The sequence below is a fragment of the Scardinius erythrophthalmus genome (genome assembly GCF_964197995.2).
Source record: "Scardinius erythrophthalmus genome assembly, chromosome: 11".
NCBI classification, from domain to species: domain Eukaryota; kingdom Metazoa; phylum Chordata; class Actinopteri; order Cypriniformes; family Leuciscidae; genus Scardinius; species Scardinius erythrophthalmus.
In genome coordinates, this window is record NC_138231.1 from 43020866 (window position 1) to 43046428 (window position 25563).

The 25563-nt window shown below is 39.9% G+C and overlaps 1 protein-coding gene across 4 annotated transcripts in view; it reads right to left on the bottom strand.

Annotated features, from left to right (window-relative positions):
• Positions 1-25563, bottom strand: part of ptprk (protein tyrosine phosphatase receptor type K) — a 188593-nt gene that overhangs the window by 37487 nt on the left and 125543 nt on the right. For all 4 annotated transcript variants that reach the window (XM_081379511.1, XM_081379509.1, XM_081379510.1 and 1 more), the window contains exons 8-13: positions 12663-12965; positions 9529-9638; positions 9221-9422; positions 6798-6903; positions 5234-5507; positions 2745-2781 (exon numbers count right to left, since the gene is read on the bottom strand). In XM_081379511.1, the coding sequence (XP_081235637.1) occupies positions 2745-2781; positions 5234-5507; positions 6798-6903; positions 9221-9422; positions 9529-9638; positions 12663-12965 (1032 nt within the window). The remainder of the gene's footprint in view (positions 1-2744; positions 2782-5233; positions 5508-6797; positions 6904-9220; positions 9423-9528; positions 9639-12662; positions 12966-25563) is intronic.

A 25563-nucleotide genomic window follows, 5' to 3' on the forward strand; every position in this document is an offset into this window, starting at 1 on the left:
CAATTAATGAAGAGCCAGAGGAGGAAATAATGCGCAATAACTCAGCCGAGACACGGCCGAAGGTGCTTTCCGTACTGTCATTACCGCACCAGACAATTTATACACACATGTGTATCACTTCATGCACAAAAAACATATTGGACATTAAGCTGGAGAAAATATGTACGTTAAAACTAAATGTTCAATAGGCATTTATGATTAAACTCTAATCATAAACGACTATTTTGATATATACAAAGTCACAGCTCCACATAAAAAAAGAATAATAAAAAAAATATATATAATATATATATATATATATATATATATATATATATATATATATATATATATACATATGAAATATATTAGTCCTGAGATATGTATGACATGCATACATAAACATCACTTTAGTTCAGATTGAATGTGTTAGGCTCCTGATACTGTGCCAGACTGCATGGTGACATTGATACAATATGCGTTTGATTTTGATTTGTATTGTTACTGACTGTATTTAGATACATGAAAAAGTTATTAAAGTGTTTGAATAACATTCTTAAAAAATGCATCTTGCTTTAGTAATGTTTAATAGGAATTTCCTGAATAAAGTTCTAACATCATTTAACGTCCCCCTGTGGTGAAAATCCAGCTTTTAATGTTGTTTACGTGTCTATGTGGAGTTTTTAATATGCTTTAAGACAAACCATGTGTAAATTCATAAGTCGACAGCATTGCTGAGTATTTCCTCCTTAAAACTGCAGTGAACCAAAGACAGTCTCAAAAACACGCTTTGAAATCGATGGTGTTTCTGACGTCACAAACTACCTTGTAACCAATCAGATCAACGTGTGATCGTCAACCAGTGTTCAGCAGAAGAAAGAAATTCATACAGTGTAGCTGAAATATTAATGTTGTTTCAACATTACCTTGGTAAATCAGTTGGCAACATTGTTTTACGCTGCTGTTACATTTCAGTATTTTCAGTGTTTCAACAAAAGTGATTTAGAATCAACATCACATTGTAACATTGATCAAACAATATTATCATTGATTATTTTTGTTCATTTCAATATTGATTCAGCATCAGTGATGTAGAATCAGTCACAGTGTAACGTTGATTCAGTCACATTACTTGTGTACTACAATTTCTAGGTGAAATCTCACCATTGTTTCAACATTAAACGCGGGTGCAAAGCTGATATTGAGTTAACATTAATTCATAACGTTGAATCAATAAGTGATGCTGAACCATCATCACTTTGTAACATTAATTCAATGCAATTAGCGTTCAACACTGACTCAACTTTGCTTCAATGATTGCTTGATATCTGTGGGTATGGATTATTCATTCTTTATGAATCTTATTAGGTGTATAATAAATGGCAGAGAATCTTCAGAGATACCACAGTGTTTCGAGAAGGACTACTACACTATCAATTTAAAAATATAATAATTATAAATATTCTACTACAGCATCAGCACATGACTACAAATAGATATTTTATAGTTTTTTTTTTTTTTTGCAGACCAGGGATTGCAGACACACACTCACTGACCAACTTCCAGTGGTGTAAAAAGTACTGAGAAAGCTTTTAAAATAGATGTTTGAGATTTTCTCATTTTTAACACACGACTAGAGTGATGGTTATTATAAAAACACATGACTGTAGTCTGGAGTCTGTGTCTGAAAGCACCAGTTCACCCACACATGGACACTGTCATCCTGTACTGTCCCTCAGAAGGAAAGTCAAATTGAAGTTTGATTGAGTTTGTTTGATTGGCTTGTTAGTCAAATTTTTTAATCATTGAGGAAAAATTTAAGCCACATGAAAGTTTACACATGGAGTAAAAAGTCATCTTTTTTTCCCTTGTAAAAACAAAGTATTCAGTTTTATCAGAACTCAAGTACAGATTCCCTAGAACAATACTCAAGTATACTGTATGTTTACATCTGAATCTTTAACTTGTTCTCTGGCGTTTACTGTTCACTGTTTACATCTATACGGCTGCAATGACAAACTTGACTCGTGCTGAACCATGAGGAACTTGGGAAGTGAGGAAGTGTTCTTGTATTACATTTCAGAAGTATCCACAGATCTGTCATTTTAATATGCACAAATAAATGCCACCCATTTCCACTTGTACTCTTCTCACTTAGCCAGTAGCACCTCAATGCAGTACACAAGATCCGGGGGGAGGAGTTGGATCTTGTATAAGGGGTGGAGATTGGTAGGTTTAGGGGTGGGTTTAGGGATCAGGGGGTGGAGATTGGTAGGTTTAGGTATGTAAGGTGGGAGGAGTTGGATCTGGATCCGACTCCTCCCCGTGGATTTCATGTTCTGCATTGAGGACCATCTCCACTTAGGCACAAATCGGGCATTTATTGCCACTTTACTTTTTTTTTTAATCACACACTGCATGCATTTGTTCCTTATATTGCAAGCGCACATAGTATAATTCAGTATATTTTAGCGCCTATATTTAAGGGAGATGTTCATAAATGTGATGCTCATGTAAATAATACATGCATTTGATGCTGAACAGAACTTCTGTTCACCATCAAATGCATGTATCATTTACATAAGCATCACACTGTGAGCAGGATGGTAAAGGACGATCAAATATCTATCTATAGTCTGTCTATATAATCAAACAGTGTCCCAGTATAAACGCTGCTGAAAGCTCAGAGACTTCAGACTTCATCATAACATCAGAGACAGAGACAGATGAGATTCAGATGCATGCTCTCAAATGAAAGGGCTTACCTTTAAATGCCAGTTTCAAACACTGCGTTTTACTTTCCTGAAAAACAACAACAATTTACAGTTAATTCTCAAAACTCGATTACAGTTTTTTTCGATTGCTAAACGACAGTGGGCACAACTGGAGTCACATGTGCAAAACTCTAACTCCAGTCTGCACAGCAGCAGTTCATGTGGACCAAACTCTAGTTCGTTTTTCATTGCTTGAACACAGTTTTCAAAACTCTACACACTTATCCCATGACTTTAACCACAACCTGCACAACACTGTGGATTTACAGCACTTTGTTCAAATGCTAACACACTGCTGTCAAAACTGTGAACCACACATTCAGAACAGAATAGATTTCAGCCTTGTGCCTTTCAAACACTGCTGATTGCAATCTCAGCTGAAAGGCTCCCATACACAAAATAAATATATTTGAAATATATTTTTGGAATATATGCAAATATTCTAAATTGGCCTAATAAATATATTTTAGTTAAATATATGTAAATATATTTCACACTTACTGTAACATCATATATTTTTGTTATATTTCAGAATATATTTCAAAATGATAAATATAAGTGACCAACAATGCAAATATATTTCAATGTATTTGGAATATATGCCACATATATGTTCGACACTTTACGTAAAATATATTTCAATATATTGTTTTTCTGTATGGGTGGAGGTGGAAAGTGTTTGGTCACCACCCACATGACCAAATGTCTCTTTTGGAAGCCATGGATGTGAGGACACGACTGCCAGGGATGGATAAGGCACTCCAGAAGGTTCTTCCCCAGGTGCATGGCAAGAGAGAATATTAGATGTGATGTTGATGAAAACCTGTGGCCTGATGCTAGAGAGAGCATCAGGCTTAGCCCCTCAATTATTTGTTCGAATTACAGTATGTACTTTTAGTTTCTACCTTTTTTCCCGTAAATTACTACAGACTATTGAAGCAAACTGCTAATTTTCATTTACCTTAAAGAATTGTTATGTTCTAAAAATTTAAATAAATCATGTGAAAGAATGTCACTCTTTTCTTTGAAGAAAATATTACTTTGTATGAAGTCACTGAAATTGTTCAAACTGTAAAGATGAAAAGTTTGTATTTCCTGTATTGGTGTTTGATGCTAGTGTTTTTCCTCTCAGTGTGTTCTGAGTGACAGTGTGTGTGATCTCAGTGAGGGTTGTGCGAAGTGTTTGGCTGCACTGAGCCTGTTTTGAGCCATGTGTTAAGAGTTGTGTTGCTCTGAGTGAGTTTTGCAGGTGATGTGAACTGTTGAGCTCAGGTGACTGTTGGTAGTGCAGACTGTAGTTAGAGTTTTGCACATGTAGCTCCAGTTGTGCTCACTGTTGTTTAGCAATCGAAAAAAACTGTAATAGCTGAGCAGAATAACATAAAGATGTCAAAACAGATATCTGCAATGCATATCGAGTAGAACGACTGGTATTTTAATCTCTTCAAATACCCGGATGACGCACTTAATTAAGCGTAAAAACGAAGTGTGGGATGTTGAACTCACCAGACGTGGTTTTAATTACACAGTGGAGGGGGGGGGGGGGGGGGGGGCGCGATCAAACGATGGATGACAAAATATCCCAACAAAATTCATTCACTGCGCTCAGGGTTTGAAATGAACACCCGCCAACACACCAAATGCAGGTAAAACTCCACTGTGGCGGGTAACGCTGTCAAACCACGAGCCAATTCGGCGTGTTACTTATTGAAGTTTGTGTAAGCCAAATCTGCGCAGATTTCGTGCATAAATACTCAACTCGTGAGATCATGATATATTAAATACAACATATTGTGCAGAATCTGCTCATATCTGGCTTACTTAAACACACACGTCACTACGCTACAAATAACGGCACGCCTGATCATTTGCATTGAAGCAATAGTGAAGATTAAAAAGCGTTCGCTTAACAGAAAAGACATTGTTATTTCCCAACATCCTACATTTTTTGATGTTCTTTGTACTGTATTGATCTGTCCACCTGAAACACATTTTTGGTGTAAAGGATGAGGAAGAAAGAGGAAGGGAGGAGATGCTGGATGACAGGATTTTGTTTGAATAAAAAAATCAATGTATGAAATCCTAATTTTATAATAAATATGTGCTGTGACGTAGTTAATCTGGTTCTTTCTTTGGCTAGTAGAAGTTCTGAATGGCCGGTAACTTAAAAATCTAGCAGCCAAATTGGCTGGTGACTGAAAAAGTTCATTTCAAACCCAGTCTACGCTCATAAGTACAAAGCGTATAGTGCGGACACAACCTCTGAGCCGCTATGATCTGGACAAAAACTGGACTGCCCAATATTTTTATTAGAATTTGACTTGTCATGGGTGTGATATTGACTTTGTCAGTCGCATGCAACGCAAAAGAAAGTTATAATACAGCAATAAAAGTGCCTGAAGCAAGACGAATGTGATTTAGCGATTGAGTTGTACTGTCCGTGACTGCATGTGTTGATGTGAGTGCTGTCGTCCGCTGACCTTCTCCACGCTGCTGACCGCCTGGAAGTAGATGTTGTAGTTTTTGCGGGGTGCGAGGGGGGCGTTCCAGTAGCCGAGGTACGTCTTGTTGTCTCCCACGGTGAACGGCAGCGGTTCCGGGAGGTTCCTGGGCGGCAGCTCCGCAGCGAAGTAGTACGGCAGGCCCGAGCTGGCGGCGTTCTGATAGGACACGGGCTCGCGGTAACACTCCCCACCGCCGGCATCCCGTCGGGCTCGGTGAGGGTTGATCTCCTTCACCACGATCTGATACGAGCTGTGGAGGACCGACACAACATTTACACTGAGAACTCAACATCCCTCAGCTTTCACCTTTCATTTGGATATTGATGACACAACCAAAAGCACAGACAAAATATAATTGATTTTGTTTTGAGATGATATTTTGGGATATTCATACTCTTGTTTAATTCATTCTGCTGTTTCCGTGTGTTTTTCCTCACTGCTGACTCAATCATTTCAGTTTCTACACAGACGTCCCATTCACCAAAGTTACCATGTTTAACCTTATAAAACATACTTTACCATATTGCATATGCAAATTATTAAGGCCTCTAAATGATGAACGTGATCAAGACTTTGCATCTCCTGCAGTTCTCCTGTCTCTGATTGATAGTTTAGAGTGTTTTATCCAGTAAAAGTCTTTCAGTGTAACTGTACAAACGTCCTCCTTCAGCTCGAGCTTCACGTGTCTTTCTGTGTCAAATCTGACCTGATTTATCAAGGAAACACAAGAACAACTTTGATATTGTTAGTAATATTTCACCTGGACTGAAGCCACTGAGGTTTACTTGATCATCCATCATCATTTATTAGAAAAATATGATCATCAGGCTTTCGAGGAAGGTTTATTTGTTCATCAGTCAATCATCATTGCATTGCATTGCATTATATGATTTAAAACTATAGAGCTACAGTATGATCATAAAACTAAGCATTTAAATATCATCTTATTAAGATTATTGGCCCAAATTGATTTCTATATGCATTTTATGTAAGTATCTGCTAAACTATTATAAAGATACTGATCAGATGAAACTGATTTACATTTCAAGCATCAGAATTTTATCTTACTTTAATAAACTGTTCCATTTTTTTGTCTGACTATTATGTCAGGCATTACAGGGTTAAAAATTTTACATTTTGTATGTTCATATGAAAGACTGGGAAAACTGTGCTCTAATGGCTTCTTGTGCTTCACATCCATATTTCCCTTCACTTTCCCAATGGTCTTTTTCTGCATTTTCCGTACTTAATTGAATTGAAACGAATAATTTAATCAATAAATAAGTCTCTCCTCCTCTTCCATCTGAGGCTGTCTGTAGGAATGAGTCTGTCACATTGAAAAACTGAATTACTGAAAGACAGAGCGCAGAGAGAGGAAGAGGAAGAGTCTTTGTGCAAGTGTTGTGCAAGTGTTGAGAGGAATACGAAACAGCTGAAGGAGAGATGGAGCAGAGAAACACGGGGAGTGAATATGGGAGCTGCAGCAGAGGCTCATTTCAGTCTGATGAACACACACACACACACACACTCTCACACACACCTGATAGGAGCTCCTTTAGCCTGGGCAGGTTTCAGCAGGACGGTGATGGTGGTGGCCGTCTCGTTCAGGGACGCCTCGGACCCATCATACTCCTCTAGAGTCGGCGCTACAGAGACAGAGAGAGGGAATGTGTCAACATTTTCCCATTAATACAATCCTGTGTTGGCGAAGCTTCCCAGAAACTCAATACTCTGTGAAGATTCAAGCTGTTCAAACTTCAGAATAGTTCAACTACAGCCACCCTGCTGAAAGACAAGTCACTGTTTGCAGGAAAACAATGAGCATCTCAAACGGCTTGATGGTATTAAACTTAATACTGTACATAACACATACATTTATACCAACTAGGGCTGTGCAATTCATTGAATTTCGATTTCGATTTTGGCTCCCAACGATCATCAAAATAGTACAATCAAGTAAAAACGATTATTTTGCCATGTTCTGTTTTGAAAGATTTTTTGTCAAGTTTTTGTCAAACTCCCATTTATGCAAACAAGTTTTTACGCTCACATAAGGAGGTTTTTCAGGCAATTCGAAAAAGAAATATACCGCAAAACTGCCATGGAAACAGTTTTTGCGCATTTACAGTCACCTGACGTAGACGACGCGGTGTGTTTGGACAGAATACGAGACAGAGCTCTTTATTAAACTCATATAAGACAAAAGAATGACAGGAATAATGGATTCTAAACCTCAAATAAATGCCACAATCAAGACCTCGCAGCAGATCTGAGGGAGAAACACCCAGAAACACCTCATATGAGCCGCTCACAGTATAATAAGGGTCGTTCCTCACCATTAATGCTTGGAAAACACACACACATCTCCTTCCATTAATAATAATGGCTAGTGCAGTGGCTGGGATAAGTACATAAACCTCCATTTTGGAATGATTTTACTTATCGCGAGGGGAAAAAATTAAGTCTTAGTCGCATAACATCGGTTAATGGAAACGCCGTCATTTCTCAATAGTTTTTTGTTGACATTTAGAAAAAATTGCAAAAGTTTTGCGCAAATCTGTAATGGAAACGCGCCTACTGTAGCTATAAAGTATATTTGCTCAAAAAATCTGAAAACACACCAGACAACCACAACATACACACATTCACACACACACACACACACACACACACACACACACACACACACACACACACACACACACACACGCACATCCCACATTTTCACTCTGCATGAATAAGTCTATTTGTCTTTCTCTTCCTTTTTGAAAGCAGGTTTTCTCCCCTCATCCCTGCATGTTTTGTTAGCTCCACCTACACTTCTCTCACTCGCAACAAATCTAAAGTGATGTATTTCTGAAATGCTAGGAAATCATATTTGCCCTGATCATGCCTGTATGACATCTGCGAGCGGTGAAGTGGCAGAAAGCCTGAGGGGACATGATGAGGTTACGCTCCTCGTCGCTCATTAGCACAACACAGGAAGAAGCTTTTACATTCAGTTCAGCTGATTACAGCCTGCAATCCCAGATCCTTACAGAAGCAGATGCAAATGAAAACAAACAAACAAAGAAAGGGCTCATTCATCTTTACAGAACACATTATTTATTTTTATTTCAATTAGTAAACCACAAATGAGCTGACTTTGGTTATTGCGGAAAAGGTTATTAAAATAATGATTACACTGCACAAAAAAAAAAAAAAAATCACATATATTACTCTATGTTCCAAAGTTCTGGGTCAGAATTATTATTATTTAATTTTTTTTAAATAAAGAAATACTTTTATTCAGCAAGGATGCATTAAACTGATCAAACGTGGCAGTAAAGACATTTATAATGTTACAAATTTTCCAATTCAAATAAATGCTGATCTTTTTAACTGTCAATTCATCAAAGAATCCTGAAAAATAAAATGTATCACAGGATTTCCAAGAAATATGAAGCAGCACAACTGTTTTCATCACTGATAATAATCATAAATGTTTCTTGAGCATCAAATCATCATATTAGAGTGATTTGTGAAGGATCATGTGACACTGAAGACTGGAGTAATGATGCTGAACATTCAGCTTTGATCACAGGAATAAATTACACTTTACTATTATATTCACAGCTATTTTAAATTGTAATAATATTTCACTGTTTTTACTATATGTTTGATCAAATAAATGCAGCCTCGGTGAGCAGAAGAGACGTCTTTCAGAAACATGAACAAATCTCACCGACCCCAGACGTTTGAACGTTAGTGTATTTGCAAGTAAAATCACTTAATTTCAGAGAGAATAAAAGTATGCCAAAGATTCATAGTTTTCTGCCATCTCTTTCCATACCAACAGATTCTCTCAATCATAATAGAATTAATTCTCCTGGTGACTATAGATATGCGAGAATCTGACTTCACAGCCAGAGCAAATGGTCCAATCAGAAGACAGGATGGAGATTGACATACACAACAACACACCTGATATGTTGGTGGTGACGTTGAGTGTGGTGGGGGGTCCGTATCCCTTGCTGGTGCTGGCCCGGATCAGAAACTGGTATGTGGTTCCCGGGTGCAGCTGTGTGAAGTTGTGTCGCGAGGTGTTCCAGGGTAACGCCACGAGCACCGGCGGCCTCAGCAGCGGCACCGACGGGTCGAACGAATGAACGCTGCTGTAGCTGATCTGGAGACAGCCAACACAAGAAATTAGCTAAGAAATGAACTTAGTTAACTTAATTAACTTAAGCATTCAAGTTTGAACACAAATCTGGCATGTAAAAGAGCTGTACCTCATACTGGGTTATGATGCCGTTGGGCTCCAGAGGCTCTTTCCACTGCAGTGAGATCTTATCCTCAGACGGAGTCGCTCGCACAAACTCCTTGGGAACTGAACCGGGAACTACAGCACAGACAGAGGAGAAAACTGAATACTAGCAGAACTGGCTTTAGTGAGAAAGCTATGTTGGCTGGTTGGTCTTACAGAATGTGGAGAATTTGCCATCAGATGTTTGGCTGCGTTTATGATGAGCAGTGCTGATACTAATATCTGAGCAGGAAAATGATGCTGATATGCAGTACCAGGGGTGTCGCTATACCCTTTTTACCAGTGTAACTTCCTCGTGCCCCAGACAAAATATTACGGATCGTCTGTCAACGATTAGCATTTAGCGACCTCACACTGTGTCCTCACCAGATGTGACGCCGTGGAACGCGATAAAAGACGTCTTTGTGTTATGTTAATCAGAGTTTTTGTGCAAAACACCTGCGATGATTCTATTTCTGCAACATCACAGCTGGAACAACAACATAAAAAGTATGACAATGATAATCTCATAATCTCAATGATAATCTCAGGTACTGATTATACTGATGTCATAGAGGTTTAAACTCTCTCCACATCCTGATAGCAATCAACAATATACATACATCTGTGGAAGTCTAAAGACCAAATAATGTTTGTCCAATCATTGCATTTAGTCTGAATGATTTGCTGTGATAATAGATTGATTTGGTATTGTTGCAGTGCATTTGCAGAGAGACTCCGCCCACATGCTCTTCTGATTGGCTGTGAATTTTGATTGATTTGGTATTGATGCAGTGCATTTGCAGAGAGACTCCGCCCACACGCTCTTCTGATTGGCTGTGGTTTTTGATTGATTTGGTTGCGAGTTCAGTGCATTTGCAGAGAGACTCCGCCCACACGCTCTTCTGATTGGCTGTGGTTTTTGATTGATTTGGTTGCGAGTTCGGTGCATTTGCAGAGAGACTCCGCCCACACACTCTTCTGATTGGCTGTGGTTTTTGATTGATTTGGTTGCGAGTTCGGTGCATTTGCAGAGAGACTCCGCCCACACACTCTTCTGATTGGCTGTGGTTTTTGATTGATTTGGTTGCGAGTTCGGTGCATTTGCAGAGAGACTCCGCCCACACACTCTTCTGATTGGCTGTGGTTTTTGATTGATTTGGTTGCGAGGTCAGTGCATTTGCAGAGAGACTCCGCCCACACGCTCTTCTGATTGGCAGTGGTTTTTGATTGATTTGGTTGCGAGTTCAGTGCATTTGCAGAGAGACTCCAACCACACGCTCTTCTGATTGGCAGTGGTTTTTGATTGATTTGGTTGCGAGTTCAGTGCATTTGCAGAGAGACTCCAACCACACGCTCTTCTGATTGGCTGTGGTTTTTGATTGATTTGGTTGCGAGGTCAGTGCATTTGCAGAGAGACTCCGCCCACACGCTAGAAACACTGTACAATACTAGTGAACAGATCTGACAAACTGGACTGATTTTAGGATCCTCATGGTCCTTCTGCTTCCATGACTGAAATGACTTTGGATGAGAAATATAAATTGTGCCTTCATCTGAATTTCTTTTTATTTAAAGAAACAAAAAAAGATTTGGCAGAAGGCTAATTCTGTACCTGGCTGGGAGACACACTGGTTAAATCACGCTGCAGGATAAAATGTGTGAACTTATATCACATTGGGCCATCAGCACAACAACTCAAAAGAAAGGGGCAGAAATGATGGTACACCGGTTGGAGAGTGTCATTCCGTCAATACAAGAAACCGTTCGCTTCAGATATCATTTGCATATACGCAGAAGAACACAACCGGTGTTCCTAAACCTGGGTTTGCCCAAGGAGCCGCTGGCGGTGGCCTTTATTGTGCTGCAACACTATTCACGTCAAGGCGACTGACGGAAAAAGTTCTGCAAGCGATGTGCACGTCCCAGATGTGTCAAGAAATCACAGCATCTAACCCACTTATGACTGTCAGGTGCGCTTGTGTTCAATATACCCCTGCCTTTATCCTCATTTGAATTATTTGCCTCACTCATCCTTGAAAAAAAAAAACTAAAAAAGAAGTTATATTTATACATTCCTGACATGTTTTGATCTGTTTCTCCATGAGAGAGATGTTGCATGAAGAGGCTTTAACTGTCAGCGTAATCATGTAAACATGTTAAATGGGCCAATGCTACTCTTGGATGTATTGTCAGTCAGCTGATCAGTGTGAGAGACGTCTGGCCGCTGACTGGTGGACACGAATATAAGGGTGTGTTCACACTTGTACAGTAGTTTGGTTCACTTGGTTACTTTGGTCTGGACCAAAACCCCCAAAATTATACATTTAGTCCTGGTTCAATTAGCATTAACTTACCGAACATCCAAAACAATGCTGTGTTCTGGGCTAAATGCGCTCATTGTATGTGCAAACATATGATATTTTGACCAGCTGAGAACTGATTAAGAGCTTGTAAAATGTGTAAAGGAGTCAAAACAGCAGCAGGAATCCTGTGTGACATCACTTCCTGTTTTAGGTTCGTTTACATGTCTTTGGTCCGTGTTGTGTTCATATTTCAGTCGAACCGCACCAGAATTCGTTTGGAAGTGGATTGCAGTTTGTTCTAATCGAATCAAACCTGTGAACTGATACGCACCCTAAGAGAACATATTACCAATATCCTGTGAAATTAAACGGCATTGAATGTATTATGAACTAAATAGTTCAATATAAAATATTTAAATATTTTTGAATAAAAGCAATACAATTACATATGATTATAGTAATTCAACAAATCATATTTTTATTGTAGTTTTATTTTTAATACGCGCAGAAAGGCCAGTTAAACCAGTAAGAGCTTTGTCCCTACAGCCATACGGGCTTTAAATAAATAATCCTCTTAAAGTATAGAGACATCATCCATTGGTGTGTTGTGTTGTGCTCTTGTCTCTGTTGGGATCCCTGGTATCAATTATGTGTCTATGTGTTTGTTATGAATGCACCGACTGTAGAAAAGAATTTCCTCTTTGAAGACATCTTTAATATGTCTTAATGTTTAATCACGCCTATGGGTTGTTGAATATCTTATATGTAAGGATGGGAATCCTGCTGTTGAAGGAAGTGTTAGTAGCTGTCGTACCGTCCTCCTCCGTCTGGATGACGGTCTCGTCGCTCTCCTTGCGTCCCTCCGGGTTGGTGAGGATCATTTTCAGGCTGACGTTAGTGTTGGGAGGCAGGTTTCCCACCACGTGTCGGGGGGCTTTGGGGTCCATCTCCAGGCAGTCGGCTTTGCTCTGGTTGGGGGTTTTGTGGTAGTGGTAGCAGATGGTGACGTTGAAGGTGTGGCAGCGGGTGATGTTGTAGCCCAGTGACTCCCAGTCCACGGCGATGTAGCGCGCCTGCGTCTCCGCGATCTTCAGACTCTTGGGCGTCCGCATGGGTTCTGAGAGAGAGGATGAGAGACGGGTCAAAACATTGTTCATTCTTAAAGGGGTCATGAACTGAAAAATAAAAATGTCCTTGATCTTTTGACACATAAGAGGTCATTGTACTATAAAAACATCCTGTAGGTTTCAGAAGTCAAACCTTTCTCGTTAGTCTAAAAACAGCTTATATTGAAGCCAATATGCAAACACAACCGGTTGTGTAATGTGCCACTTTATTACGCAATAGTGCGGGTAAACACCACCGCCGCAGAAAAAGATCAACACCTGCTTCTACAGCAACGACGAGGCAATCGCATGTCTACACGGAAACCTGAAAATAATGATAGTAATTAATCATAGCATGAAAATAATCTGTTTTTTAAATTGTGATTAAATTATATACAGAAAGCGATCAAAGAACGCTCCCTTTACAATCGTCTAAGCTGTCAATCACACAGCGTGAGTTTATCTGGACACTTGCCAAAACTCTCGTGAGAGGGTTTATTCAGAGGGATAAAATCAGGGTCGCAAAAATGCCTTTTATTTCAAATTATGACAATTTTTGATGAAGTGCACCTCAGGAAACATTATAAAATAAAATTAAAAATCCAGTTTATGACCCCTTTAAAATGTAATTCATTAGTTGTCACTGTCCTGGAGGCAAAATAAAACTGTGATTACATGACACAGATCCGTTGATTTATTTAACTTTTTGTCCAAGATTGCTTGCCATATCACTTCATCTCGAACCACTTTTTTGCTGTTTCAGGCTTTTATCATATTTTATCTTTTTTTTGTATTAGGAGATCTAAATGCTAGTTGTGGACACATGAGATCCAAGTGAACGGTGAATTTTGTTGCTGCCCGACTCATGAAATGAAAATTCACCCTATCTATTTTCCAAATGCATGTTATTGATTCTATTGTGAATGATTCATCCATGCATGCTTCATTGTCAGACAGCTTATGTTCAATGAAACGGTCATAACTGGATCTTCTGGTGAAACGTCAGTCTTCTCTCCGCTGACGTATGCAGGATTCTCCAATCATTTAGTCTGATTAAGCCCCGCCCCTTTCTTACAATTGGCTGCAAGCTCACATTCAGATCCGCCTCCATCCAATCAACAACTGATGGACTGAACCAAATCAAACCCTGCGTTTCTTCGATAATCTACAGAACAAAAGACCTGACGCTACTGTTTTATAGCAGCAGAAACAGACATTCAGCACAGGATTCATAGAAATGCCTTGTTTAGTTTTAATCTCTGCTTGAATAGCCACATGACCACACTGACAAACAACCAGACAACTCACACACAATCCACAGCATTTGATTTTATATTTCTCTTTCTGATGAACAAAATGAGAAAAGGCTGAAGTGAAAGGAGAGGCTGATCTGGTATGAGCGGCGCGAGGAAGACGGGAAGTGTTGTGAAAGCAAATGAGGCACCTGTGGACCAGATAAAGGCTCCTTCATACACACACACACACACACACACAGATGCAGACGTTTTAAGCCTCTCTAAATTAGCCAATACATCAGTGCGAGAGAGGGTTCATATAACGCCACCCCATAATGCATCAGTCCAGCACTCCTAGATGGTTTGTAATTACTGTAACTAAGTCATTTATCTGTGCCATTCAGTTCATCAGTGTCATTACTGCAGAAGTACACACACTGCATCATGCAGCGGTGAACAGACACAGATGAGACGCTGAGGGGTTTTAGTGTGTAAGAAGATTGTTCTACGTATGTCCAGTGCGCTTTGACCCTAACATTAACCTTTACTCGAACGACAATCTGAGCTTACAGTCATAAATCAGCAAACCTCTCAATAATGTCTAGCGTCTGCTCTGTTCCAAGCCTTAAATGACCTTTGACCTCAGAGTCAGGCAGGACCGAGCTGAAGTGTGTGGGGTCAGTGACCATATGATCACACACTCAGTCGGGGATTGAGCTGTTGCACACACACACACACACACACACACACACACACACACACACACACACACACACACACACATCAATGCAGAAGGTTTTTCTATCACAGTAAGAAACGCTTCAGGCGCTGGACGACGCAAATCTGAAACATTAAACCACACGTGCTATTATTCAGATCGCCGACTCTAAACGAGAGGAAGCTGACTGTAGACAAGTTCACGTTATAACGACATGGTTTCAAAGCAGCGTCACGGAGAGTCATGCGGGTGTGTGTCGATAATGCCTTTAACACACAGATACATGACGATGATCCTCAGACTTTAGCTTTACTGTGTTTAGCAGATTCAGTGTCTCAGGCACACGTTCAAGTGTGAGTAATGTCACAATGAAACGGTTGCATTTGGTTATGGCATTTTGATTAAACATTTTTTACTGTTTTTCGCCCCAATGAGATCTATAACATGCCTTAATTCTTTTCATGCCAGCTTTAAAAGATAGAAATATTAGTTCAAGATCATCACGACTACTCACCAAAATAAATAAACAAAATAACATGAAATACTGATAAGAGTGTACATTTGATTTATTTCTTAAAAACAACACACTGTTATTAATATATGTATATAATGATATTATTACATAAGACTATATAACATGAGCGATTGATCAGATGCCACTGCCATGGAGAAAATCAATTGAAATTGTCAATTACATTATAGAGTTTACCAGCAATCATACCAACTCAATCTCACGGCAACTCAAAATTATTTTATGTTAGTGGCTAATTCGTATGATTTCATACAGATCTGCTAACGCCCCAGTGACGGGGTGGAGCTTCATGCTTACTTTTTTGCTAAAAAATGGTACGTTTTCGAATAATTCACATCGTACAAATTCACGTGAAACCACCACCTCATTAAACAGTGACATCTTGCTGTGTGTGAGATTGGGTCGAAGTATACACAACGTTTGCTCACAGAATGCCATCACTGACCAATCACAGTCAACTATTCTAGAAAGCTGTGTAAACATGAAAACCAGTGTAAGTAGGACATCAACTGAGCGCCAGTGGCAGGTGAGAGAACATGATGCAAGAGAAGAAAACAGACGCAGAAAATCCAGATCAACGTGTGGTGTGTGAACTGGAGCCACACCGAGGGCAGAAGACTAAACCAAACACACACACACACACACACGAGCTCAGGAGGCCCTTTCCATGTAGTCTAATTAAAACGAGCCGCTCTGAATACAGATGAGGAGCTTGTTAACACAGGACAGTGATTGGCTGTTTGCTCAGAGCTTATTAATAACAAAGCCTTTCCCATCATCCCTTTGGGTGACAGTTTCTCTCTCTAACTCATGATTGTCATGAACCTTCAGGAAAGCAAAGAAAAACAAGTATTTTGTCCTGATTTTAGAAATCTCTTCTGCCTGTCAGGTCAGCATCATTAGGCAGATTTATTGTCAATGTCCAATAGCTGTTTCTGCATGTAAAATAAAGTTTCATTTGATTCTCTCATTTAAGGCACGAGATCAACGGTCAAAGCCGTCGGTCTGCATGTGTTCACAGAACAACATCTGCATCAGCACAGACACATGATCACCGCACTGATCAGCTCTGCTGTTATCCGCCATTTTGTCTGTGACTTGCAAACCTGTTTTTGGCAAATTCCCACCATTATGGTAAAACATGTGTTGTTATGGTACACGTAATTCAGATACTCGGTATCCAGAGAGGCTAGTGAATGGACCTGCACATTTTAAATGACTGTCCGAAAGCAAAACCTCTCTACATTTGCACAAAGCAAATAACAGTGGTATACAGTATGATGGATGTTTTTATAAAGTGGATTTTTTTTTAATGAAATATCGCTTTTTCGGTCTGTATGACCTTTGTTCATCTAACATGACATCACATTAAATACAAAGAGAACAGCATATTCATGCAGTAAAGTTAACTTTAACTTTATTTTCCTGCCAGCGCTAGCATTTTTGATCATATTACAGAATATTTTGTTGAACAAATATCTAAACATACAATATATCAAAATAAGAGAACAGAGCCTCTGCTTTTAATAAATAAATAAACTATTCTAGCTTCATAAATTATTTTTTATCAACACTTGAATGTGGGTAATTTCATAAAAAAGCAACATTTTGAACAAAAAGCTGAGAAAATCCAGTTTTTGACAAAGACTTTGTCCAGATCAGATTCAAAACAGATGGAGTGGATCGAGTCCATCAACACCCACATTCATTTAGTAACATTAGGCAGTTTTGATTTAATTCTGTTTAATGTTGATGATCGCGTTAGATTACTTGTGCGTCAGCAATGCTTCTTCTTCGCTTGTTTTTGGATCAGGAGATTCAGTGCTTTTTCAGAAGATGCGTAACAGCGCCCCCTACCGTACGGGGTAACAGTGAAAACACGTAAAGCCGGAAAAACTTGTCAATGGCAGGGAAAGAGTTTAGAAAAAAAAATTAGTAGTTACCCTTGTTTGCATGTGAAGCGTCCATTACAATGTTTACAACATGTTGACTGTCAAACTTCTTGACACAGAGGCAGATTTCCCCTTGTAATTTGACTGTTTTCTCATCGTCTAACATTATATTTATTGTTTCAACATAACAACCAGCTGAAAGCTTGTGCTCTCTGATTTCTTTTTTTTTTTTGTATTTGAATGAATATATTATAAAATCATCACCTTAAAAAGCAGAGGCATTGGTGAAGTAATCCCTGGCTATCTTGAGGTCAATTAAAAACACATTTCTGTTAGTAATAGTAATCTTTAAATGATGTATAAAGTTTTGATGGCTGTCGATGTGATGAATTTAGAAAAGCGATTTATCTCAGAGGGTTTTACAATCCAATAGCTACTGGCTAAAAAGTCTGCAAACTCATTTGATCTAGTTTAAAGGGTTAGTTCACCCAAAAATGAAAATTCTGTCAGTAATTACTCATCCTCATGTTATTCCAACCGCGTAAGACCTTCGTTCATCTTCGGAACACAAATTAAGATATTTTTGATGAAATCTGAGCTATGTCTCACTCCTCCATTGGCTTCTATGTGACCGAAACTTGCTGGCCCAGAAAAGTTATTAAAGAGATCGTTAATATAGTCCAAGTGACTCCAGTGGCTCAATCTTAAGTATATCAAGCGACGAGAATACTTTCTGTGCGCAAAAACAAATAAAAATAACGACTTTATTCCACTTTTCATTTCCTTCTCTCTGGGCCTCTAGTTGGTTCGCGTAGTCTTTTTGCGCACAATGCGTAGCGCGTCTGTGTTACACGTCACCACGTAGGCTCACTATTGGCCGACGTCGGTCATGTGTGTGTTGCGTGATGACGTGCAACACAGACGCGCAGCGCAAAAACACTACGAGGCCCAGAGAGAAGGAAATGAAAAGTGGAATAAAGTCGTTATTTTTGTTTGTTTTTGCGCACAAAAAGTATTCTCGTCGCATGATAAACTTAATGTAGTGCCACTGTAGTTACTTGGACTATTTTAACGATGTTTTAATAACTATTCTGGGCCGGTGAGTTTCGGTCACACTGGAAGCCTATGGAGGAGTCAAAATTCTGTCAGATTTCATCAAAAATATCTTAATTTGTGTTCCGAAGATGAACGAAAGACTTACATGGTTGGAACAACATGAGGGTGAGTAATTACTGACAGAATTTTCATTTTTGGGTGAACTAACCCTTTAACGTTAGGCTTTTGGTGTGTGAATGTGAGGACGAGACAGGCAGCCAGACAGAGAAGACTCCTGAGGTTTTAATTGGGAGCTCTGCCACCGGTGACCCCGCAGGATGACCAAACATTAGTCCTGACTTACTTCGGGACGGACCCTCATTGCCACCGCGGCCCTGGGGTCACACGCAATAGAGGAACCGTCCCACCCCTCGCTCTCTCTCAACAACACACTTCTAATAACAGTGATGTTCAAGCCCTCGTTCTCTCAGTCTCTCCGTCCCTCGCTTCTTCAGAAACAACAGAGGAAAACAGAGAGAGAGAGAGGAGGAACAACACTGAGAAAGCTCAATAATAAAGCTAAAGACGTGTCTCTAGGGCCAGTTCAACTCAAAAACAAGTCATTATGTGAGTGTCAGTCATGGCGGACAGGGTTTGCACGTCTCTGACAGACTGATGTATCGGATCCTTCTATGATGAGACACAACCCATGCTTAAAACACAAAGCACAGAGCCTGCAATCACACACACACACGTTCGGCTCATTAAAACCCACTCATTATTCTCCAATCTTCTGCTCATTCTGATGCTTTTTCCTCCCGGCTGTTCTTTTCTGATGATTAAATGCATGTATCTGCAGCTGTGATTGTATTAGATGAAGAATCTCTAAAGAAAGACAAACACTCTCAAATCGACCGGCCGCTCGTACAAGCGCCAATCCCGATGTTTATTCTATTAAATGAGATTTTTCATCAGGATTACAGCCGCACACTGTACATACAGAATCCCAATAAAGCAATAAACCACCAGAGACTGCAGTGGGCGTCTGGTAACCAGAATCTGAAGTCACGCCAAGAGTCGCTTTATTCTGTGGATGGTTATAAATTCAACCGCGTAATGCTTTAGATTTAAAAGCAATCATGTGGTAATGTCTGTTTATGATCAAATCAAGTGAATAAAATAATGAAAAATGAATGCCGCTGATTATTTTCACGTTTACTTGGAACATGATGGACACAAACTAAAAGATCAGACTTTTCTGATTTTATCATAAACCTAATATACAATCCGTCTGCCATTTAATGTACGTCACTAGCTCATTTTAATGGTTCATAGCGACTTGACACATTGAAATCGGTTTCATCTGATGTTTTATATTATCATGCTATTTCAGCATGTCTGTTACTAATTTTTCCATTGTTCCCTTGTTGTTGTGCACACATACATACACACATCTGATCAGATTCACACACAGAAACCCTTCAAATCGGAGGAGCCGAATCTCTCAATGGTCATCTTATGATTATGGATCTCTTAAACAGGAGGGGGTGGGGGGGGTGTTAGAGCGACTGTCGCCGTGGCGATAAGGAGATGTCACTCACTGTCGAGTAAAACCCACGAGAGAGGAAATTTATATGCATCCAATTCACACCCACGACCTGTGATCAATTCAGCCTGGCTGAAAAAAAAAAAACCCAACGTGAATTTAAGTGGCGAGCTGAAGGCTGATAGATCCCTGACATCCTCCATCAGTTTAAATGTCAAGCGAGCAATAAAACGTAGTGGTGAACAGCAATGAATTGCTCTGATTTGGTACGGCCCATCAAACTCAGAACCACACACACACACACACACACACACACACAGATAACATTTTTCCTGCCAACAATTACCAGCCTCCCTCTTCCTGTCTCTCTGAGCTGGGATCAATACAAGTGGAGAGCTGCATTAAGTTGCTAGATTAAAGCATTACTCCTCTGTAATAAAGCTTTATTGATCAGCTACTCCATGATCAAATGCGAGCACACTTCCCTCAGCCACGTCTGCACCGCACACGACCCCAGTCACTCGCTCGCACACACACACCCTGTCCGTACAGTCCGGCTGAGGACAAATGCACAGTGTGTTCCCTGTTTTCACAGGAGTTTCACCTGTAATTACGCATCGCATTGTGTTGTGTTTTATGGTCAAAGCAAGTGTCTTCACAGATAATGAACTCATTATCTTTATTTCTTGCAGTGCAGAAGTCCCCCTCACCCTCTAGAACTGATCATTTACATTTAGTCATTTAGCAGACGCTTTTGTCCAAAGCGACTTACAAATTAGGACTTAATTAAGCGAGTCATCGTGAAGAGGCAAAAAAACAATGCAAGAAGTGCTCGAAATACGAAGTTCAGGCATTGGTCAGAGTAGCATAAGCCCGATAAGCGAGGATTTAAAGGAAAAGGAAAGATTTTTATTTTTTTTTTTTATGAGGTTAAGTGCTCACGGAAGAGATGGGTTTTCAGCTGTCTTTTGAATGTTCACAGGGATTCTGCGTTCCGGATGAGGGTGAGGAGAGATCGTCACCAGCAGGGAACTGTGAATGAGAATGTTCTGGAAAGTGATTTTGTGGCTTTCTGTGATGGAACCACGAGAGTTCGCTCGTTGACCGATTGTACGCTTTTGGTAGGGATGTAGACTCGTAGGAGCGAATGACAGCTTGAGATCCGTGCAGCTACTGTGGGATCATCTGGTTGAAATGAGAGGAAGAGCTGTGTGTCATCAGCATAGCAGTGGTAGGAGAAACCATGTGCCTGTATGATGTGTCCCAGTGATGTGGTGTAGATGGAGAAGAGGAGGGGTCCCAGCACTGAACCCTGAGGAACCCCTGTGGTCAGTTGATGTGCTTTGGATACCTCGCCTCTCCATGCGACCCTGAAGGATCTAGGTAGGACTCAAACCAGTGGAGAGGAGTTCCTGTGATGCCCAGTGATGAGAGGCTGGACAGAAGGATCGGATGATTCACAGTGTCGAAGGCAGCAGATCCAGGAGAATGAGAACTGAGGATTTGGAAGCAGCTTTTGCGATCCGTAGGGCTTCTGTGACCGACAGTAATGCAGTCTCAGTCGAATGCCCTTTCTTGAAGCCGGATTCTTGAAGCCGGATTGATCATGACTACATACAGTCCTTACATACACACCTCATCCGTTGATCGCATGTTCTTCTGCAGCTAAAACAATCTGAATCAGCTTCAATACTGAGGTCAAACACACCAAATCTACTCATTTCAGTCAGATTACACACACAACTGTAATTAGGGAATACTAATATTGACGACAGCAATGATATTGACTGGGAAAACCACTCACTGATCTTTTCTGCCTCAAATTAGTAATACATTCATAATTATTCAATGTAGATTTGGAAACCATTCAGAAATTCTGATATCCATGACAATTCTTTAATATTTTATCTTGTCATATATAAAAAATATAGATCTCAATCTCAATTTCAATCTCAATGTATTTATATAGCACGCTTAAAAACGACCATAGTTGACCAAAGTGCTTAACAAGGTCCGAAATCAAAGAGATAATATACACAAACAATACACAATATACAATACAAAATAATCAACAGTAGAAAAAGGTCAAGATATCAAAGCTCAGCTTGAATTGAAAGCCACTGCATAGTAATGGGTCTTAAGCAAGGACTTGAATGTTTCAATGGTCCGAGCTTTTCTTACATTAATGGGTAGACTATTCCAGAGTTTAGAAAGCTGAGCTGAACACAACAAATGACAGCATGCAAAAACCTCTAAGTTGGTCTGACATCTTTTCTTTTAAATGAGCATTTTTATCAGGCTCCTAAGTTTAGGTTCAGTGATTTCACTTTAATGGCAATGAAAAGGTTATTACTTAGTGATTAAAATGCTTTATTTTCAACAATGCCACTTTAGTCGATTCCTTGGTATTTAACTATGGTCTTTTGCTACAGTCCATGTGTGGATTTTTTTTTTTTTGCAAAAAAGTTTCACTTTGTCGTGGGTGGAATAGAGCTGTTCCTCAATGTAGGTTATGCCTGTTTCTGTCAGAGTTACAGCACACACACGGAAACACTGTTGTGTTTACATGCTACTCGCAAATTATGAGGCTGACGACGTTTCCTTCTGCCAGTGACTGAAACTACCACAGGTTTCATCATACTTCTCCATCTTGTTTAGTTAAAAATCTCTTTAAACAGGATAAAATCTGGCTCTTACACACGCCGTCATTCATCTTGAAATCTTATGACTCGATTTGTGTCTTCTGATTGGTTCAGTACACATAGAGGATTTTGCTAGAAAAGGGAAGTGGCGTTTAGCGGTTTCTGCCTATGAACTGGTATTTCTGAATGGGCTGAGGCTGGGTTTTAGCAGATTTGAAGCGATACCATGTGCGGAGAGCATTCGCTCAATGTCATTATCTCGTTTTTGACAGAGGTGGTGATTAGCAGCTTTGCATCATATATTCACCTGTCCTGCTGTATAGTTTTTACAGGTCGAGCTGTATGCTTGATTTTGAATGCAGTCAATGAACAGATAGAAAGTCTATTTCTTGTCTTGAGGTATATAGCGATGGTCAGTCAAATCAGACTGCAAACTCACACTATTCTGCTGTCATCTTCTTCTTCATTTCCAGTATATGGCGCTTTAAACAATATAGATTGTTCCAAAGCAGATTTACATTGATAATAGGAAATTGAAGTAAAGTGTTTTGGCTTTATAGCAGCTCTAGAGTAAAGTTATTGTCCAGCTAAAGTTAGTTTGATTGATTCACTTCCGTCGCAACGATCATTAGTTATTAACACAATACCGTTTTAACAGAAAACTCTTAAGTTCTTTCTGCGCAAACTTCAAAAACGCAAACCAGTGAGAACGCCGATGGTGTGCACATGCGTATTACGAGTTCAGTCTATTGGTATGCGTGTTTGAATATATGTGCGCAGGCGTGTAGTCCTTCCCTACAAATCAACCCTCAACATACTACTTGTCTGGCCTTAAAGGGTACATAACATGCACAGTTTCACCTAATCTCATGTTAATCTTGAGTACCTATAGAGTAGTAGTGCATCTTTAATATCTCAAAAAAGTGTTTAGTTTTATTATATTTATAAAAGAAAAATACAGCTTTCCGATTCTCTCCGGAAAAAGCCGAGGTCCTGGAGGCGGAGCTATAGAGTCAAGCGGTAGTGCTTGATTTCCAGCAAAAGACAGAAATCTGATCCAGTTGTACTTACATGACTGGGGTCTTTTATCACTTGGACCACTCCACGTTTTAATAGCAAACGATTTGCAAATCCAGCTTCGACCTGGGCCTTGTTAATAAAACATTCGTCACTGAAATGACCAGAACACACAACCACACTTGGTACACTCCGTTGCTGCCCCGGAAAAACAAACTGCATCCACTGTTCCTGCAACACTGGGTTCTTTGGAAAGCTGAACACGGTAAGCTTTCCCTCACATCCAAAAACACACTTTTTTGGAGACATTCTTGAACAAATCCTATGCAGCGCTGGCGCTGATGATTTCCTGTTGAAGCGCGTTGATGTGCGCGGTCTCGCTCTCCTCTGGTCGACGTGTGCGCGGGCGTGCTTTTCCGGGAGAAATGCTCATATAAGGAGTTCCACTCTCATCTACGTCATTAGATCCACGATCGAAAAAAAAAACAGCCAAAACTTGTACCAACCCGGAAGTAAGATTTTCGGCACAGAAATTCTCCGTTATTCGTCCAAAATATATTTTTTAAACTTTGCCCATGTTTAGCATGAGAATCCATCTCTTTAACACTGTAAACAACTCTGAATACATGAAACACCATTGTACCCCCCCTTTAAAATACAGATACAGAATTACAGAAATACAGAAATACAGAATACAGAATATTTATATAAATACAGATTTTTTTTCACAATTTCTGTCGCACTGTAGATTCAGCAGCGACACACTGCAAGTTTACTAGATATCAACTAAAACTCCTACTACCAACAAGCCCATCAGAGAGTGACATTTTAAGACAGCAGAGCCATTGATTTGATTAGAAAGCAGTATTGTTTCCCACGAGGCATGGCTTTGTGTCATTGTGTGTGTGGTTATAAAGCGGTGGCATCTCCAGCATCAGTCCAGCAGCACAGATCAATGGTAATCTCATTCACAATGACTTCTCAATGGCACAGCCACCTGATGAATAGACCCATCGATTTGCTGTTGTTCTGCCACTTCACGCAGGTGAATACACATCGGCTGTTTTTGAATTGGTCTGTATGGGAGGAAAATCCTGGAGCTTCGATGTCTCTTCTGTGCTGCTTTAATCTGAAGGATGGCGAAAGTGAAAATCCGCCTTTTTCATGGTTTTACATTTTCTGAAGAAAGTGTGAGTGGTGTTTGCCAACACAAACCTCACTGGAACAACGATAGGCTGCTGGGTATTATTGTCCACTAGGTGAGAATAGTATATATGCTCTAATTCAACTTCTTCACGTATAATATTACGTTCTGCTCACTTTACTGTCTTTAGCCCTATTCAGACAGGTTTTACAAGGGTAGATGTAGTAATGCAATTTTACCACATGACGTCTGTAATAATAATGGCCAGATCTAGCCTGGATCCCAGCCGAACTTAGTTCTGCCCACAACATTTGAGGTCGGGAAGTTCGGTCTGGACTTGATCCGTTGTGGAGCAACTATGCTCGAACCAGAGCTGTTCGGACCAATCAAATTGTCAGGGCGGGCTTTATACGATGATGGACAGATGATCAACAGTAACGTAATCATCCACGTCACCAATGAGCGCTTGGGTTGAATTCGTTTACAACAAAGATGCCGCTGGAGAATTGAGATTTCACATCTACAAATAAGTCAGATAGAATAAATGCATATTTGGCGTGCTGTCCGAGGAGAGGGCGGGCTCGGTATTCGGCCCGAACCCAAAGTACTCCCCCCGTATTCCTGGCTGTGGAAGAACAAGCCGAGAGTGAGTGGAGGGATGCTGAAAACTGTCAAGGAATGTTAGGTGAGTTGACAGAGTTAATAGATATATGCTGATAGGGTAGATGGTAATTGTTTGATGACAAGTTGATTGGATTGATTATTTGAACGTGCTCCTCCCAAACTTTGTTTATGAAACATCATGTGTAGATTCCGCCATCGCGTCTGTTATAGAAGATATCGGCAGC